The sequence below is a fragment of the Gymnoscopelus braueri genome, assembly GCF_963280865.1.
Source record: "Gymnoscopelus braueri genome assembly, chromosome: 19".
NCBI classification, from domain to species: Eukaryota; Metazoa; Chordata; class Actinopteri; order Myctophiformes; family Myctophidae; genus Gymnoscopelus; species Gymnoscopelus braueri.
In genome coordinates, this window is record NC_137621.1 from 50594776 (window position 1) to 50613657 (window position 18882).

General features: G+C 39.8%; 1 protein-coding gene across 1 annotated transcript; it reads left to right on the plus strand.

Moving 5' to 3' along the window:
- The first annotated feature begins 255 nt into the window (after positions 1–255).
- On the plus strand, positions 256–13758 carry LOC308075320 (alcohol dehydrogenase 1-like). The gene is made up of 11 exons (XM_080415131.1): positions 256–436; positions 4144–4245; positions 5120–5261; positions 6606–6693; positions 8104–8176; positions 8686–8832; positions 10142–10333; positions 11216–11284; positions 12032–12164; positions 12974–13112; positions 13574–13758. Exons 1-11 carry the CDS (start codon positions 419–421, stop codon positions 13605–13607), a joined length of 1137 nt encoding a protein of 378 aa, XP_080271257.1. The 5' UTR covers positions 256–418; the 3' UTR covers positions 13608–13758.
- The last annotated feature ends 5124 nt before the right edge of the window (positions 13759–18882 follow it).

Genomic DNA, 18882 nt, shown 5'->3' on the forward strand with positions numbered 1-18882 from the left:
TGATACCAATACTTCAATACTTTTACTCAAGTCAATTTTGAATTCAGGACTTTTACTTGTAACAGAGTATTTCTCCATTGCAGTATTGATACTTTTACTCAAGTAAAACATTTGAGTACTTTTCCCACCACTAACTACTCTCTTATGGTGCATTGATCACAGCAGCTGTTAGTCCCTCCTCTCTTCATGTGGGCATGTGTCCAGCCTCTATATTAACCTCTGCAGCTGGCTCTGCTCTGCTGTGTTGCTGTGAGCCTGCTGTCCTCCACTCAACCCTAAAACCTATGCTTAATACTTAATACACTTTAAAACGTACTCACTTATACTTATACTCACCAGGACTCTGCTGTGTTGCTGTGTCAGCCTGCTTGTCCTCAACTCAACTCTCCTGCTCATCTTCTCTTTGCACCGAGACATCATGGCAACCGCAGGGAAGGTGAGTAAACATGCTTCTGAAACTTTTTTTTTTAAATTTCAAGGACCCCCATAACCCTGAGAGTGTACAAATGTAACCAAATGGACCCGTAAGGGTCCATTTGGTTCTATTTGTAAACTCTCAGGGCTATAGACCTGTAAGGGTCCATTTGGTTCTATTTGTACACTCTCATAGTTATAGACCTATAAGGGTTCATTTGGTTCCATTTGTACACTCTCAGGATTACAGACAGACCCACAAGGGTCCATTTGGTTCCATTTGCATCAGTGGTGGAAAAAGTGCTCAAATGTTTTACTTCAAAATTTACTTGAGTAAAAGTACAAAAGTATTGGTATCAAAATGTACTTAAAGTACCAAAAGTTTAAAAAAATGAAAATTGCAGATCTACAAGCTCACAATGCGTCGCATCTCGACGTATTGTGAGCTTGTAGATCGGCTATTTTCAAATGGACTAAATGTATATAGGGTTACTGTATGTTTTGTAAGAATAATCCAAATCTACAAAGTAAGTTTTCAAATAAATGTAGTGGAGTAAAAGTAGAATATTTGGACCCGAGATGTAGTGGAGTAGAAGTAAAAGTATTGGAAAGTAAAGTACAAATACCTCAAAATTGTACTTAAGTACATTAAAGTAAATGTACTTAGTTACTTTCCACCACTGATTTGTATACACTCTCAGAGTTACAGACCCGTAAGGGTCCATTTGGGGTCCCCGTCAAGGAGCCCTGAGGGTCCCTGGACCCCAACTTCGAGAACCACTGCTCTATCTCAAAGAAAGTAAGAATGGAATTAGGCAAAAGAACAAACAAACAAAAAAACTGTTTTAATAACTTTAAACCCTCTTAGTAGAGTGGACCTGAGTTGGCTCTGTACTTCTCTTTTTTCCTCTCCTCACCAAATCTATTCACCCAAAAATAGCCGATTGTGCCGTTGTTGAGAGCCTGTAGATCTGCACATTTTTTGGCCATTATTCCCCCCAGGATAATATGGATGTTGGGGTCCAAGTGGTTAAACATGTTGCCCCTTCATCATGGAGTGATCTGTAGAAGATTTTGAAACTATGAGCTGATAAATATGTAATTGACACGAACTGTTGGAAATAAAAATCTAATTTTAAAGTATTGGTGCTATTGGCAAAAGTGACATATTCAAGATTCAATACCTTTTATCTGTCACTGACTATACAGTTATATTATATTATATTGTGAGAAAATGAAATTTTAAGCAATACAATAAAATAGAATGACAATAATAAAAAGAAAATATATACAGATACTATACCCCAACACTTAGGGACTTGTCTTTGACAGGCACAGTGTATATATACAGTATGCATAGTGCACACAGGGGTGGAAGAAGTAATCAATATATATATATTTTTACTTAAGTAAAAGTAGCAATACTCTATTACACGTCAACATATTATATTATAAGTAAAAAAGAACAAAGGGATTGGCATCCAAAAGAACAAATAGTAAAAGTACTCATTATGCAGAACCCATTAATTGTCAAAATCTTTAAAAATAGTAGATCTACAAGTTTTGAATGTGTCACATCGCAACGCGTCAGGAGATTGTAGATCAGTTATTTTAAAACAACCAAAACATAAAATAGAGCTTAATTGGTTAATGTAATAATACACAAATTAACTTAAAATTCAACATTGTTGTACTTAAGTAGGCTACAGTACTAAATGTACTTTTACTTTCCACAACTTGATGCATGATATATATGCGTGGTAAAAAATAGCAGCAATAGCAATTATTTCTCCCACTGTTTTACACCTGTACACTAAATAGTGTAAATAATCACTTCATTTCATTAATTTTATTTCTATGTAAACATGATCAAAACCTACGGCTATGAGCCTGACTCAATAGAAAGCAGTTTTATGCAATAAACCAACTTTTGAATCATAACGATCTGCTATTGCACACTGGAGTTGTAACTAGAATGCAACTCCAATGTGTGTGTCTCTCTCTCTCTCTCTCTCTCACACACGTACGCCATGCGCGTGTGTGTGCACGTGTGTGGCGTACGTGTGAGAGAGAGAGAGAGAGAGAGAGAGAGAGAGAGAGAGAGAGAGAGAGAGAGAGAGAGAGAGAGAGAGAGAGAGAGAGAGAGAGAGAGAGAGAATTGTAATTACAGTAAGTGTAATGTTGTTACTGTGCAATGCAGTTTTTCAGTTCAGTGTGTGAGTGCACCACAAATTGTAATAATAATAAATGAATAATAATAATTACAAGTTTGCGTCATGGTGTGACACATAGTGAGCTTGTATATCAGCTATAGTCAGTATAAAATCAAATCAAAGTCAAAATATATAAAATAAATTAAATACATAAAAAATAAATACAAATAAAAAAACTTCCACACATGTAGGCTACTTAAATCTACTTAGTTGTTGTCCAGCACTGCTGTGCTGAATAATGGCCTGGTCAAAGCAATGCTGTCACAGAGAGTTGAAGTGACATGCACTGTGTTTCTGTGTGTTAATGTGACTCCACCCAAATAAACGTAGATTCAGTTGGCTGCCCACTAAGGGAGGGGGCAATGAGATCGGTGCTTTGAAGTCACGTAGGCAGCAGGAAATTATGGAAACCAGCGAGCTTGCAACATAACTGAAATTAATCTTGTAACCTTAAAATTCCCCCAACTCTCTGTCTGTCTGTCTGTCTGTCTGTCTGTCTGTCTGTCTGTCTGTCTGTCTGTCTGTCTGTCTGTCTGTCTGTCTGTCTGTCTGTCTGTCTGTCTGTCTGTCTGTCTGTCTGTCTGTCTGTCTTACTCTACTGTGTGTAAGGTCAGTGAAATGCGGTCTTTGCGTTAGACAGAATGTTTGAAACACTCCACATTGCTTGGCAGAGTGTGTAAGACACTGAGTCAACAGACAGATAACACTGGAAGCAGTGGTTTTGATAGGGAAAAAAAGCAGACATCCACCAATAAAACCTGCTTGTATTGTTTTATGATCACTACACTGTGGTCTCACTTTTATTAGAGTGGTTATTTGTTTTTTACTGCCTTGTGCATGTCTAATTAAATCACACACACACATACACACACACGCACACTCACGTATGCACGCACGCACGCAAGCACAGATACAAGTGTGGTGATAAGATCTTTCCTGGTGTGTGTTAATGAACAAACAGAGGAAATCCCTCTTTATCATGTTTTACTGTACTGCACTGCATGTGACCTTTGACACCATCTGTCCCCTTCTGGCCCATGCATCTACTGGCTACAGTATAGATGAAACTGAAGTCAATTAAATTTTTATAGTCTCATATGGCCTCATAATCTAAATGTAATTCAATTATGTACACACACACACACACACACACACACACACACACACACACACACACACACAACAAACACACACACACACACACACACACACACACACACACACACACACACACACACACACACACACACGCACACGCACACGCACACGCACACGCACACACACACACACACACACACACACACACGCACGCACGCAAATGCCATCTCTCTCGAGTTATGGGAGTCTTTGAAATTAAACAAAGTTTGAAAACTGTGCTACACTAAATGGAACAGCCTTCATTAGTATCATTGGTAACACCTGAAGGAAGTAAGAAGCCCAATTTCTTTCCAATATGGCTGCTGTGTCTAGAGCCTATTGGTCCCTTGAGCAAGGCATTATGAATGTGTTTCTCCAGGTGATTAAGTGTCGTGCAGCCGTGGCCTGGGAACCAAACCAACCACTGGTCATTGAGAACATAGAGGTGGCCCCTCCTCAGAAGAACGAGATCCGTATTAAGGTACTGTACACACGCAAAAACACAAGCACGCACACACGCACACACTCGGGCGCGCGTGCGCACACACACACACACACACACACACACACACACACACACACACACACACACACACACACACACACACACACACACACACCTGTGTTTGCTGTGGTGGGAGTGGATTCATGTCAAGTGTGGGTGCTCAATGATTCAAAGACACGATTCAACATGCTCATACTGTAGATATAAGTAAGTATGTATGTGTACATGTACAGACAGTTGCTCTGTCATACTGCGCTAAACATAATGTTCAACCTATAGAATAGAGGGTAAATATAATTAAGGGTGTGGAAGTAACCTGTACCTGAATGCCCTTATTATCTCACACACACCTAGCCTGTCTGAGACATTTGACAAGTGGTGGACAAAGTACTTGAGTCAAAGTATAGATACTCCCGGTCAAATATTACTCCATAAGTGAGAGTTCCTCTGTCAAATTTGTACCGGAGTAGGCCTACTTTTTTTTTTAACAATACTTGAATAATGTTCAAAAGTACATGCTTTAAAAAAAATACTTTTAATGAAAAAGAGATTTACACATTTATACTGTACATACATTTTAAAATAAAGTTTTGTAATATAACGACGAGTGGACTTTTGCCTATCATTTAAGCTTTGTCTCACTGTGTTTTCAATTATTAAAAAAAAAAAGGAAAAAGGTCCTGGCAAAGCTTTTTGCAATAGCAGATCTGCAAGGCGCCGTGAGCTTGTAGATCAATATAATGTCTCTCGACACGTTCAGCCTAAATAATCTAAAATGAGGCTGTACACAGTATAGCTAACTGTAAAATCTAATTTCAGTTGTAAAATGTCATGGCGGTTGTCGTTGCAGATCGTGGCCACCGGGGTGTGCCACACTGACCTGTACCATATGTTTGAGGGGAAACATAAGGACGGCTTCCCAACGGTCCTGGGTCACGAGGGGGGCGGCATCGTGGAGAGTGTGGGACCCGGGGTCACCGAGTACCAGCCAGGTCAGTGTCTGTCCTCATTTATACTCTCTTAACCCATGAAGACCAGGAAAGCGATCTGTCATTTTAGATTTCAACCACTCTAGCCAGTGCCACCTTATACTTGGGCTATTCAAAAATAGCAGATCTGCAATTATTATTATTTTAAATCATGACCATTTTTACAAATCTTTGAATGTATGTTTTTTAGGGGGGACCTGAGACCGATTCTACAAAATATGTCTTCTAAATCCTAACAGTTTTCTGAAAAACGTATGATGTTGTATCAGTGGTGCTCAAACTTTTTCATGTCACGACCCAAAATTATATGTACTTGGCCGTGGACCCCCATCTCAAATTATTTTGTTCCAGAGACCCCCCAGAAGCAAAGATTCGAAAACATTTAAAAGCTTATTTATCAGCTATTTTTTACAAATCGTGACACACACTAATACAATTTAGCTAAAATCTAAAATGACACAGATGCTTTCTCGGTTTTGAGGTTAAAGGACCACTTCACCTATTTTCATATAATTGGTCTTCACTAATGCTCATTATAATATGGCACCATTTCTGTCTACTTACTCTGTGTCTCTCTGTTCAGAAAAGGTATCATCAGTAGGCAGGTTTGGTTATTTCAAATAAGATTTCAAATGTTTATTTTGTTTTCTATTAATGCAAAAACAATGGTTTCCATTATAGCATGCTAACTTCCCAGGAACAGAAAGCCTGCAGTTTCTATTAGCTTGGATCACACATCGATCACTGGTAGGCAGGTTTCTGAACTGTCCACAGCCCTCCTCTGAGGCACAGAGTGAGTAGACAGAAATAGTGCCATATTATAATGAGCATTAGGGAGGACCACTTATATTGTATGAAGATAGGTTGAAAATGGGTGAAGTGGTCCTTTAATGGCATTAATAGTGAAACCTTGCCATTAACCCATTAAGACCGGGAACGCAGCTGTGTGTCATTTTTTGATTTCTTTGGCTATTCAAAAATAGCAGATATACAAGGTCATAGTGTGGCACAGAGTTTAAACATTTTTTTTAACTCTATAGGAGGCTCATAGCGCGGCACTCGGTGCCGCGCTATGAGCCTCCTATAGAGTTGTAGATCTGCTATTTTTGAATAGCCAAAGTATAACATATGGATAAAGCGGTTAAAATGATTGTGACGCTTTATTAACTAATTTTGCCGAAGGACCCCCTGGTACCCACCCAAGGACCCCTGGGGGTCCCCGGACCCCACTTTGAGAACCAATGCTCTATATTCCAATGTGGGCGGGGTTATCGGGACGTTGTGAAATGGGACGGCTCGAGAGGGAGAGTGAGTTGCATTAAAGGAAGTTGTGTCTCCTCTCTATAGGAGACAAGGTGATTCCACTGTTCATCGCCCAGTGTGGGGAGTGTCGCTTCTGCAAGAACCCCAAGACCAACCTGTGTGTGGAGGGATGGTGAGAGAGCATGCTACACACCTCCAATACACATACTGCACTAAGTTCTATGATCTCATCTGCAAGGAGAGGGAGAGAGAGAGAGAGAGAGAGAGAGAGAGAGAGAGAGAGAGAGAGAGAGAGAGAGAGAGAGAGAGAGAGAGAGAGAGAGAGAGACTTATGATTTTTAAATCACATAAGAACTAGGGTATAAAACCAGAAAAGCTAGACGAATGCTTTGTTATGAAGGAAAGTCTTTTGTCCTCTCTTGAAAACATCAGCTATTTTGGGATGGGTGAGGAGCTCTCAGGTCATGAGGGAGTGAGTTAGTTCCACAGTGGAGGGGCAGCCGAACAGAAGGCTCCGGTCGCCGGTGACGCCACGGCTCCCTTCATCCATATTTCCATATTTCGTCCATATTTCAGGATCCTAGCAGCACTGTTCTGGATATATATGGATATATCCTGGCTAGGGATCCCGATGAGAAGTGCGTTACTGTAAGTCCAGCCTGAATCTTTGCACAGGTGTTTAATGTGGGCCTCACAGCTGATGTGGGCCTCACAGCTGATGTGGGCCTCACAGCTGATGTGGGCCTCACAGCTGATGTGTAGCCTGGGACCAGACGAATCTGCGAGTGAAAAAGAAAATTGGGTCTGGCACCGCTCCATAGAGAATCTATTTCCTGCTCCAGAAGACGTGGGTGACCAATCAGGGCCCAGTATTCGAATATGGGAGACTGTAATTGGTAGTTTGGTTGTAGGTCTAACCAATTGCGTGATCCCGCCCCTTAGGAAAAAAAACGTCCCCATGGAAGCACCAGACTCATATCCATTCCACGCAGTGATATAGTCTGGCTACGCGAGGCTATGATGTGGGGGTCCATTCTTACACCCAGGTTGGTGAGAACATATGCAAGGGGATAGCCCTGACCAGAGAAGATGACACTGGTTTATGGGGGATGATTGGACCTGGTGTGCAGGATGCCGACTTAGAAGTTTGAGTTGTAGGAAGTTTTTTTTTCATCCGCGCCTTTATCTCCACCAGGCAGTTGGTGGGTTTGGATGAAGGTGAAGATGACGACGGGGCTGCAGAGGGGGTTGGTTCAGTCTTTATGGAGAGTTGGGATGGGTGTGGTGCTATATAGAACCTCAGTGGTTCTTTGGGATGATCTGTGGTGCTATATATAACCTCAGTGGTTCTTTGGGATGATTTGTGGCGTGCTATAAACCTCAGTGGCTCTTCAGTGGTTCTTTGGGATGGGTGTGGTGCTATATAACACCTTTTAAAGATAGGTGCAACTGCATCTAGCACCAAAAACGATTCACCTATAACTACGAGCCAAAGTACCGCTTATTGGTGCTATATAGCACAATTCGGTTTTTTTAATCCACTGAGTAAATGTACTTATTAACTTCCCACCACTGTGTGCAGGTCTGATGAGCGTTATGACGTGATGTCAGAGGAGGACAGCCGGCTTTCTTGTAAGGGTCAGAAGCTCTACCAGGTGTGTATATACAGTACCACTGTTTTTCTGTAAACAGTCAAATCCCTAGTGTTAATTTCAGTGGTGGAAAGAGTACTCAAAAGTTTTACTTACGTAAAAGTATCAATACTGCTAAAAGTATCAATACTGCAATATAGAAATATTCTGTTACAAGTAAAAGTCTGGAATTCTAAATTTACTTGAGTAAAAGTACAAAAGCATTGGTATCAAAATGTACTTAAAGTACCAAAAGTAGAAAGTACTCATTATGCAGTTTGTCCCATTTCACAAGTTTTCAAATGTATAAAAATCTTTTGAAAATAGCAGATCTACAAGCTCACAATGTGTCACGACACGACGCATTGTGAGCTTGTAGATCTGCTATTTTCAAATGGCCGAAATGTGTATATAGGGCTGAAGTGATTTATGTGTTTTGTAATAATAATCAATCAGCAAGGTGATTTAGTTTCCCATTTTCCTCAAAAGTACCAGTTTTGGACAAAACAAGGTCTGATCTTCTACCATTCCAGTTCATGGGGACCAGTACGTTCTCAGAGTACACCGTACTGAACCAGCACTCGGTGGCTAAGATCAACCCCGAAGCCCCGCTGGACAAAGTGTGTCTGCTGGGGTGTGGCATCTGCACCGGATACGGGGCTGCCGTCAACTCTGCCAAGGTACTGCTGCACCACTCCTGTGTGTGTGTGTGTGTGTGTGTGCGTGCGTGCGTGCGTGCGTGTGTCATACTTTAAACTCATTCAATCCAGGAATGCATCTGTGTCACTTTTAGATTTCTTTGGCTATTCAAAAATAGCAGATCTGCTATTTTCTGCTAAAAAACGTGAACATTTGTGCAAATCTTTGAATATATATTTTTTAAAGTGAACATTTGTAACTCAAATCTTATGCGTCTGGAGGAGGTCCCTGGAACAAACTATTTTACAAATGTTCGCACAATTTTTTTTCAAAAATAGTTGATCAACAGCTTGGCACTCGGTGCCGCGCTATGAGCTTGTAATGTATATCTGTTTTTTTTTTAATAGGCAAAGAAATCTTAAAATGACACATGGATTCAGAACAACTTCACCCATTTTCAACCTATCTTCATATTATTGGTCCTCACTAACGCTCATTATTCCCATTGTCCCATTGTTCCCACGGGGGAATGAGCACCAGTGAGGAGCAAATAAAATATGAAGATAAGTTGAAAATGGGTGAAGTGCTCCTTTAACTAAAACTACAATTGGAAAAACATTTAATGAACTACAAAATAAATAATGAATATAAACGTACTGAAGCTGTATTGTGTGTTTTTACACAACTAACTTTAACTAAAATCATGTAGAAATGTCCCTAGTTTAAGTTTTTGTAGTACAAATGATAAAATACAAAAAACATCAATAGTGAAAATAGCTGATCTACAAGGTCACTTGTGAGCTTACACCTCTATAGTATTTTCACTATATTGCCTAAGTGGCCAATTAATAATATACTTTCCCTTCCTAGAAATGTAGTGGAGTCAAACGTACAACATTTGTCTTTGAATTGTAGTGGAGTGAAAGTCATTAATTATCAAAAAATACAATATAAATAATAATGTACGGAGAAACTTTTTATTTTTTTTATTTAAAGGGGTAGTTCACCCGCAAAAAAAAAATTCTATGGATTAGTCACCCCATGGAGACTTGAATTCATGGATATTTTTTAGTTTTTGTCACATCCTTAAGCCAATAATTTGATGACCAGCGGACCGGTAGGCAGTGGTTCCGGTAGGAGACACAAAGGAGACTCTTCGTGTCTCCTACCGGAACCGCTGCCTACCAGTCATCAAATTATTGGCCTAGGAATGCGACAAAAACATAAAAAATATCCATGAATTCAAGTCCCCATGGGGTGACTAATCGATAGGAAGAAAAGTCATTTTGGGGGTGCACTATCCCTTTAAGTACAAGTACATCTTTTTCTGTCCACCACTGCCCCCTGCAGGTAGAGCCGGGGTCTACGTGTGCAGTGTTTGGCCTGGGGGCCGTGGGCCTGGCGGCGGTGATGGGCTGCAAGGCGGCGGGGGCCAGCCGGATCATCGCCATCGACATCAACCCCGACAAGTTTGAGAAGGCCAAGGTGTTCGGCGCCACCGAGTTTGTCAACCCCAAAGACCACAGCAAACCCATCAGCCAGGTGAGAGATGACGAGAGACGCCCAGGGGCATGACACCAGACCTTATTCCGCCCTAAATTCGGCTCAAACATGGGGGGGGGGGGGTAAAATGGCTTCTATGCTGCCACCAAAATGTGGAATGCCCTACCAACAGCCATTACTCCATTTAGACCGGGAACGCATCTGTTTCGTTTTAAGATTTCTTTGGGCTGTTAAAAAATAGCAGATATACAAGCTCATAGCGCGGCACTCGGTGCCGCGCTATGAGCTTGTAGATCTGCTATTTTTTGGGGGGGAAATCGTGGCAATGTGTTCAAATCTTTGAACATATATATATACATTGTACTCAAATCTTTGCTTCTGGGGGTCCCTGGAACAAGATATTTTCAGATGGGGGTCCGCGGTCATCATTTTGGGAGGTCCTTGACATGAAAAAGTTTGAGAACCGCTGATATATAGCAACATAAGTTTAAAAAAAACACACATTTAGGATTTGTATATTGATTTGACCCCAGAAGCAATAACATTTGAGTTACAAATGTTCGCTTTAAAAATATATATTCAAAGATTTGCACACATTTTCAGGAATAAAAAAAAAATGTAGATCTACAATTGAATAGCCAAAGAAATCAAAAATGACACAGATGCGTTCCCTGTGTGCAGTGCTATCCTCTGCCCCCATCCTCCACCCCTCTGTTTCCGTATAATATATATTTTTGCTCTTATTGGTGTTGTTACTGATAAGTCATTTATTGTGTGTATGTCTTGTTGATGAATTGAGTACAATGGACCACAATGGAAACATTTTGTGCAATCCTTTTAGCAGAGCTATTTAGACTGTACTGCCGTAAAACATGTTATAAAAGTATTCATTCAATCAATCAAACAATCAATCTATCAAAGGTACTGGCTGACATGACTGGAGGAGGAGTGGACTTCTCTCTGGAGTGTGTGGGCAACACTGGAGTCATGGTGAGAGAGAGAGAGAGAGAGAGAGAGAGAGAGAGAGAGAGAGAGAGAGAGAGAGAGAGAGAGAGAGAGAGAGAGATGCGTGCGTGCGTGCGTGCGTGCGTGCGTGCGTGCGTGCGTGCGTGCGTGCGTGCGTGCGTGCGTGCGTGCGTGCGTGCGTGCGTGCGTGTACAGTAGTGTCTACTACATTTGTGGTATTTCTATGTATATGTAGTCAATTAACCCATTAAAACCAGTGGTGTAAAGTAACTAAGTACATTTACTCTCAAGTACTGTACTTAAGTACTCCACTACATGTCAGAAGCAAATATTTATACTTTTACTCCACTACAATTATTTGAAAACTTTAGTAAGTAGTTACTTTGTAGATTTTTTGATTATCATTACAAAACATACATTAACCACTTTAGCCCTATATACATTTCGGTCATTTGAAAATAGCCGATCTACAAGCTCACAATGCGTCGTGATGCGACACATTGTGAGCTTGTAGATCTGCTATTTACAAAAGATTTGTATACATTTTATACATTTGAAACCTTGTGAAATGGGCCATTCTGCATAATGAACTTTTGTTAGGCTACTTTAAGTATATTTTGATACCAATATTTTTGTACCTTTACTCAAGTAAATTGTGTGTGTGTGTGTGTGTGTGTGTGTGTGTGTGTGTGTGTGTGTGTGTGTGTGTGTGTGTGTGTGTGTGTGTGTGTGTGTGTGTGTGTGTGTGTGTGTGCGTGCGTGCGTACACAGAGGAGTGCGTTGGAGTCGTGTGTGAAGGGCTGGGGGGTCAGTGTTCTGGTGGGATGGACTGACATGGAGGACTTCGCTGCCAGACCCATCCAGCTCATCGCGGGACGCACCTGGAAGGGCTCCCTGTTTGGAGGTCTGTCAGATCACTGCAGCTCGATCACTGTGACACACACTCTACTGCACTGTCAAGTACATTTACTTAAGTACTGTACTTAATTACAATGTTGAGGTATTTGTACTTTACTTGAGTATTTCCAATTTCCAACACTTTTACTTCTACTCCACTACATCTCGGATCCAAATGATGTACTTTTACGAGTGCGGCGCTATGAGCTGTAGATCTGCTATTTTAAAAAAATAGTGAACATTTTTGCAAATCTTGGAATATATTTTTTTAAAGCATTTGACCCCCAGACGCAAAGTTACAAATGTCCGGGGGGGAAAAAAAGAATCTAATATTTCAACAGATTTTCATGATTTTTCAAAAATATCAGATCTACAAGCTCATAGCACGGCACTCGCCCTTGAGATTAATAAAGGGTTCCTCTATCCACAGCAGTGGTTCTCAAAGTGGGGTCATTGAAGGAGTCCCAAGGGGTCCCCAGCAAAATCCAAGTCATTTTAACCTATACTCATCGATATTCAAAAGTAGCCGAACTAAAAGCTCACAAAACGTTGTGATGTGACGCGTTGTGAGCTTGTAAATCGTCTATTTTCAAAAAATCGTAATTTTTTTTAAGAACATTTCAACAACAACAAATCTTGTATGGCTGTCCCTGATACAAACAATTTTCAGATGAGGGACCAAATACATATTAATTGTGTGTGTGTGTGTGTGTGTGTGTGTGTGTGTGTGTGTGTGTGTGTGTGTGTGTGTGTGTGTGTGTGTGTGTGTGTGTGTGTGTGTGTGTGTGTGTGTGTGTGTGTGTGTGTGTGTGTCAGGTTTTAAGAGTAAGGACGGCGTACCAGAGATGGTGAATGCGTACCTGCAGAAAAAGGTGAAGATAGACGAGTTCATCACTCACAAGATGAACCTGGACAAGATCAACGACGCCATCGAGCTGATGAAGCACGGACGATGGTACTGAAAACTGTCTTCTTTAGCTGGGAAGGAATATGTCAAAAATCCTAAATATCGTGCGCTTGGTGACTAGTCTGGTGTTTAGTCTTTGTTACAAAAGCATAAGCAGTTTTAGTTAAATTAGTCAGACTGAATTAAATACATATGTGCCCTTTTGATATGTTTGTTATTCATGTTAGATTATATCACTATTGAACAGTGTAATTATGTATTACCATTTTGGGCAGGAAAACATTTTTCTTATTTTAAATAAAACAAATGAGAAAATAGCTGATCTACAAGCTCACAACATGTTGCATCACCACACATTGTGAGCTTGTAGATCAGCTGTTATTTGTTGATGTAAGTATATAGGGCTTAAGTATTTTTAACATTATTATTTTTATTTTATTGCAGTCTATTGGAAGTTCTGCAGTGTTGCGGTGAAGTAATATTTCATTTTTGTTTGTTTTGTTCGACAGCATTCGGTGTATCGTGAGCGTCTCTCCACAATAAGACGGAGGTGGTCCATTCACCCTGCAGGGAGACAGAAGCCCACCCTGCACGCTTAGCCCAAACGCTAGCTACCAGCTAGCCAAACATTAGCTCCCACCGCTGCCTTTGTTCTACTCACTCCCCCTCCTCTCTACTTCCATACACTGTCTCACACTCAACCATGCAAGCTCTTTAAAGAGAATATCGGTTCATCATTTGAAATGGTTGCAAATGAAAATGTCAAAGTCATACTGTTAACATACATTTTTGTAGAGTATTTGGCAACGCCTCTGGTAGCTCCATTGTCATTACAGCGTTTGTCTAAACGGAAGTACCGCTCAAAAAAGAATGCTGGTCCTAGTGCATTAGGATATTTTTGAACGCAACAATTTGTCAGAAATGTATTTATCTTACAGTAAATGCAGGGAATCTCTGTACGTACGTATGTATGTAATTCACGTATCTCGAGAACCGTTCGACCGACTTCAAATTCGGCACACACATCGTAGACGACCCGAGGGAGTGCAGTGCCAAGTCGGTGCCATGGCAACCCCAGCCTAAGCTTGATTTGCCAAATTCCCCACACCTGCCATTTGATTAGTTAGTCAGTTCACTTTCCACAGTCAGTTTGCACTCTTCAGACATTCGTCACAGACGTTTACCACTGAAAAAGGACTATACTGGTATAATCCCTATTTGCATCGTTCCTGAGTAGGGCGGTAGCCTACCCAACGGGTCTAATTGATGTTAAAACTCATAAATTGGTACATTTCCGGTGCCTACGTCATTTGGGCGTGAGTGTCGGGGGCAGACCATTAAAATAGTGTTTAACACATTAATGTGGCATGGTTATGGTGACAAATATACCAGTGAAAGAACAACTTATGGTTAATTGAAAAATGTACACAGTATGACTTTAGCATAATACTGTTATTCAGTTTAATGAGTATTGTGAACAATTGTTGAAATTTAGATTTTTTTAGATTTAGAGTTTGTTTCTAAAACTCAATGATTCAAGCTTTTTCTTAAGAGAAAAGCACGTTATCTCAACAAAAAAGTTTAGGTCAGAAAAAACGTTTTGTAAGTTTATTTCAATACCCAAACATGTAGTAAAGAAAGTTGAAACTTTAAGTTTTCTCCTTTTCTATTTTACAGTGCATGTCAGAGCTGTACATTTTTTATTTCAAAGGCAGTTATATTGATTAAGCTACAACATTACTAAAACATTGACGTTATGTGTATTAAAACCATGATTATTAATCAGCATTGAGACTATTATGAGAACAAGATGAAACTTTTGCTTTGCTTCGAAATAAAGCTTTTGTTACAGCCACAATAAATGACTTCAAATGTTCTATCTGTTTTACGGGTTTGGTCAACATGCTCCTTTGTCTTTTATATTTTAACTGCATGCAGTGGTGGAAGAGGTACTCCCATTTTTTTTTTAACTTTCACCCATATTCAACCTATCTTCATATAATTGGTCCTCACTAATGCTCATTATAATATGGTATCATTTATGTCTTGGGCTGTCTCAGAGGAGGGCTGTGGCCAATTTTGAAACGCCGCCTTCCAGTGCTATAGGCAGGTTTGGTCATTTCAAGATTACATTTTTATTTTATTTTATTTTGTATTGATTGAAACAGAAGACATTGCTGTTGCATTAATATTAATACAAATATAATAAATAAAAATGACCAAACCTGCCAAACGATGTTGTCCCTGGTAGGCAGGTTTCTGAACTGTCCACAGCCCTCCTTTGAGACACAGAGTGAGTATGTAGACAGAAATGGTGCCATATATAATCAGAATTAGTGAGGACCACTTATATGAAGATATGGTTGAAAATGGGTGATGCTATTTGCATTAGTTTGGGTCGCAGGGAGACAGATTTGTCTTTTGGGTCTCGGGGTATAAAGTTTGGGAAATAGTGGTCTAGAGTTTTTCTCTAATGACCCTCTATAGATATATTGTCTAATCATTTTATCTAATGAAGAAAAAACTGAGGAAACATTGGATTGGAATTACTTGAAAGACGTACATAAAATTTGGGAAGACATTCATTTTAAAAGTGTTAATTTCACTGGTGGAAAAAGTACTCAACTCCAGTGCTTGAGTCCTGGTCCTGGTGAAAGTTGCTCTGTCAAATTTGTATATAGTATTTGCTTTAAAAAATACTGATGCATTCAAAGGTACACATTTTTTGTCATACTAAAAGTATTGAAAAGTACAAATTACAAAGTATATGTTCTTTTAATATCAATGCATTGCTGGATTTTATAAAGAGAAACCTATATCAATAATAGTAGCTGATCTTAAGTGGTTAGTTCATAATGTACTTTTTCCCTTTTTAGAAGAGTTGTGCAATCAAAGAACAATATTTGTCTTTAAAATGGAGTGGAGTGAAATGCAAGTATCCAAAAACACACATACTCAAGTAAAGTACAGATACTCTAAACATGCACACAGTACTCAATTAAATGCACTTAGTTTCTGTCCACCACTGGTTGAAACTCAAAACTGTTCATTTTTCAGGAAATGGGAAAAAATTGAGTTAGGAGGTTTTGTTCATCATTGATAAGAACAGCTAAATGGACCTCCAAGCTCACAATGAGGTTGGAGGTCAAAAGGGGGTGTAGCCTGGAGTTAGCAAAACCAGCTAACTCCACCCCCCTTTGGTGGAGTTAGCTGGTTTAGCATAACGTTTGAGGATCCAATGGAGTTAGTTGGTTTTGTCAGAAACGCTTTTTAATACTTTTCATTGGATCAATATTTTTTAACACAGACATAAAGGGTGTTCAATGGTACTGATTTATGAAAAAAAATAAAAGATGAAAAATTGAGTTAGCTGGTTTCTGCCAGACACCGACAAATTATGCTCTATACATATCTCATATATCTAGCTCTATAGAGATTAGAGACACACGGCAGACTACAAATTCACGCCCACGATTGAGACAGCACCCCCACTCAAGGTCCGTTAGAACGATGTACTGAAGCTGTCAATGCAATCCCTATGAGAGGCATTGTAAAATACTGTAATTTCACTGTGTAGCGATTTTTTTTGTGTTCTAATAAAGTGTCCCATTTGTTTGATTTGTCTGTTTTAATGTGACATACCTGCCATCTCAACATACAACCCACCATATACTATAATATACTCCATCAGTGTGTCAAACGTTCTAGCATCTGAAATCTGAAGTTTAAGTGGTCCCATACGTCACAGACACATCCCCCAATACCCAGATACGTTTGTGTCTCTCATGTATCATTTTGATAGGCTATTCATTTTGGACAATGATCCAAACAGCATCTTGCAAGACTATTTGTATATTAATACTAACCTGGAGAATTCAATAAGTAGTTGAAAATGTCGGGATATGTCACCCCTCCATTTAGGCCATGTAAGTTCCCCAACTTACATTCAGGCAAGTTAATACAACAGCGGTAAACCCACACGTTAAAATTTTTTTCACCTCGAGTGGGGGTGCTGTCTCAATTGAATTGTGTAGTCCGCCGTGTGTCCCTATTTCTGAGGCTAGCTGTACTCCTTAGTATACTGTACATATAGTTACTACATCAGCTAAACTCATTAAAAGGGTCTCACATTATAAGTAGGCCTGGTCTGCTTTTTTATAACATAGTTTATTATGGTCTTACATTTAAACATCATATATATGCTCTCATGTTTCTGTGTTGTGGTGAGAAAGGAGCTTGTCTCAAAGTGTGAGCTATGTTTTTTGTCACTGTCAGGTGGAAACCTTGTATGTCCAATACTGTTACTTTTCAGGAAATAGAAAAAAAGAATAGTCTGTGTTCCAATGGATCCAATGTTATTATTTAGTCACAAGCTAGGCCTACTTGTTAATACTTGTCATTGGTTCAATATTTATAAAACACATGGATGCTCTAAACCACTTTCACTTTCAAAAAAGTTCCAAAATAGTTTAAATAGCTGATCTACAAGCTCACAATGCATCGCTTTGTCATGATCTACACACAATTGTGCATGTAGATCGACTACTTTTGCACAACACTCTTGTTAGACGAAGCAGGACATTAACGTACAAAAATAATAAAATAAAAATAAAACACATACAAAGCTGGGATTTGGAGATACAATGGCTTCTGGCCCACAGTGAGGATTTGATTGATTGATTGATTGATTGATTGATTGATTGATTGATTGATTGATTGATTGATTGATTGATTGATTGATTGATTGATTGAATACTTTATTAACAGTTTGCAAAAACAAGGCACGGTGGCACAGATTTATACAAAATAATGGATAAAAAGGATAAACCAGATAAGCCCTCAGGGCTTGTTTCCATTAAGGCCCTGTGTATTCAATTCAGCGAGACATTTAAAGACAAACAATAATATAGGGGGGGGGGGGGGGGGGGTGGCATTTCCGGAGATAAGTTTCGAGTTTTTACTTTTTACAGGGGGGGGGGGGGGGCAGTTACAATTTGCAGCCACCTGTAGGTGCTCTTTTAGAGCGGTTTTGAAGGAGGGTAAGGAGGCACACTTTTTTATGCCTGTTGGTAAGCATTCCACGTTCTGGCGGCATAGCAGTAGAAATAATTTGACCTCATTTTTGTGCCGAAACTGGGTTTAGTGAGATCAGTGAGGCTCCTGGTGTTGTGCCTGTGTGTGTCTTTTACGCTATTGAAGTATAGCTGGGAGGGAATTCGTCAAAAATCATCAAGATTGTGCACTTGGTGACATAAGGTTTTCAAAAGCCATCGCAAACGAGTTGGGCTCGCCCCCCTGTGGTCGGTTTGCAATGAATCCAATATTAGATATTTCAGTATGGTTCAAACCCAAAATAATTGATATAAGAGATTTTTCTATGGATTCTGTTACTATTGGGTATGCTAAATAACATACACAAAATGTACGAAAATGTAACTTCCGGAAAGGCATCACTTTCAAGATAGTTCATATTCCCTCCCAGCTTATAGCATTTTAAGCTCCTGGCATTTTAAGTTCCTGCCATCTTGAAAATGATGCCTTTCCAGGAGTTAGCTATTTTTTTTGTATGTTATTTAGCATACCCAATAGTTTCAACCATGCCTATCTAATATCGGATTCATTTCAAACAGACCACTAGGGGGCGAGCCCATATGCCCATACCTAACACCATGCCAAAAATCTAAAACTTTTCACAAAGTGTCAAGTGATTTTTATGAATTCTCTCCCACCTAGAAGTCTGACAGGTACATGGGTATCCCTGTATTCTCACGTATCTTGAAGACCAGACCCATTGCAAGTTGCTTTGCTCTGTCCTCTA

What these genes read in the sequence shown, in the direction of transcription:
- LOC308075320 (XM_080415131.1), top strand. An exon ending in AGAACGAGATCCGTATTAAG is followed by an intron (nt 4,246 to 5,119) that starts GTACTGTACACA and finishes TTGTCGTTGCAG; the next exon opens with ATCGTGGCCACCGGGGTGTG. An exon ending in TGGGCAACACTGGAGTCATG is followed by an intron (nt 11,285 to 12,031) that starts GTGAGAGAGAGA and finishes GTGCGTACACAG; the next exon opens with AGGAGTGCGTTGGAGTCGTG.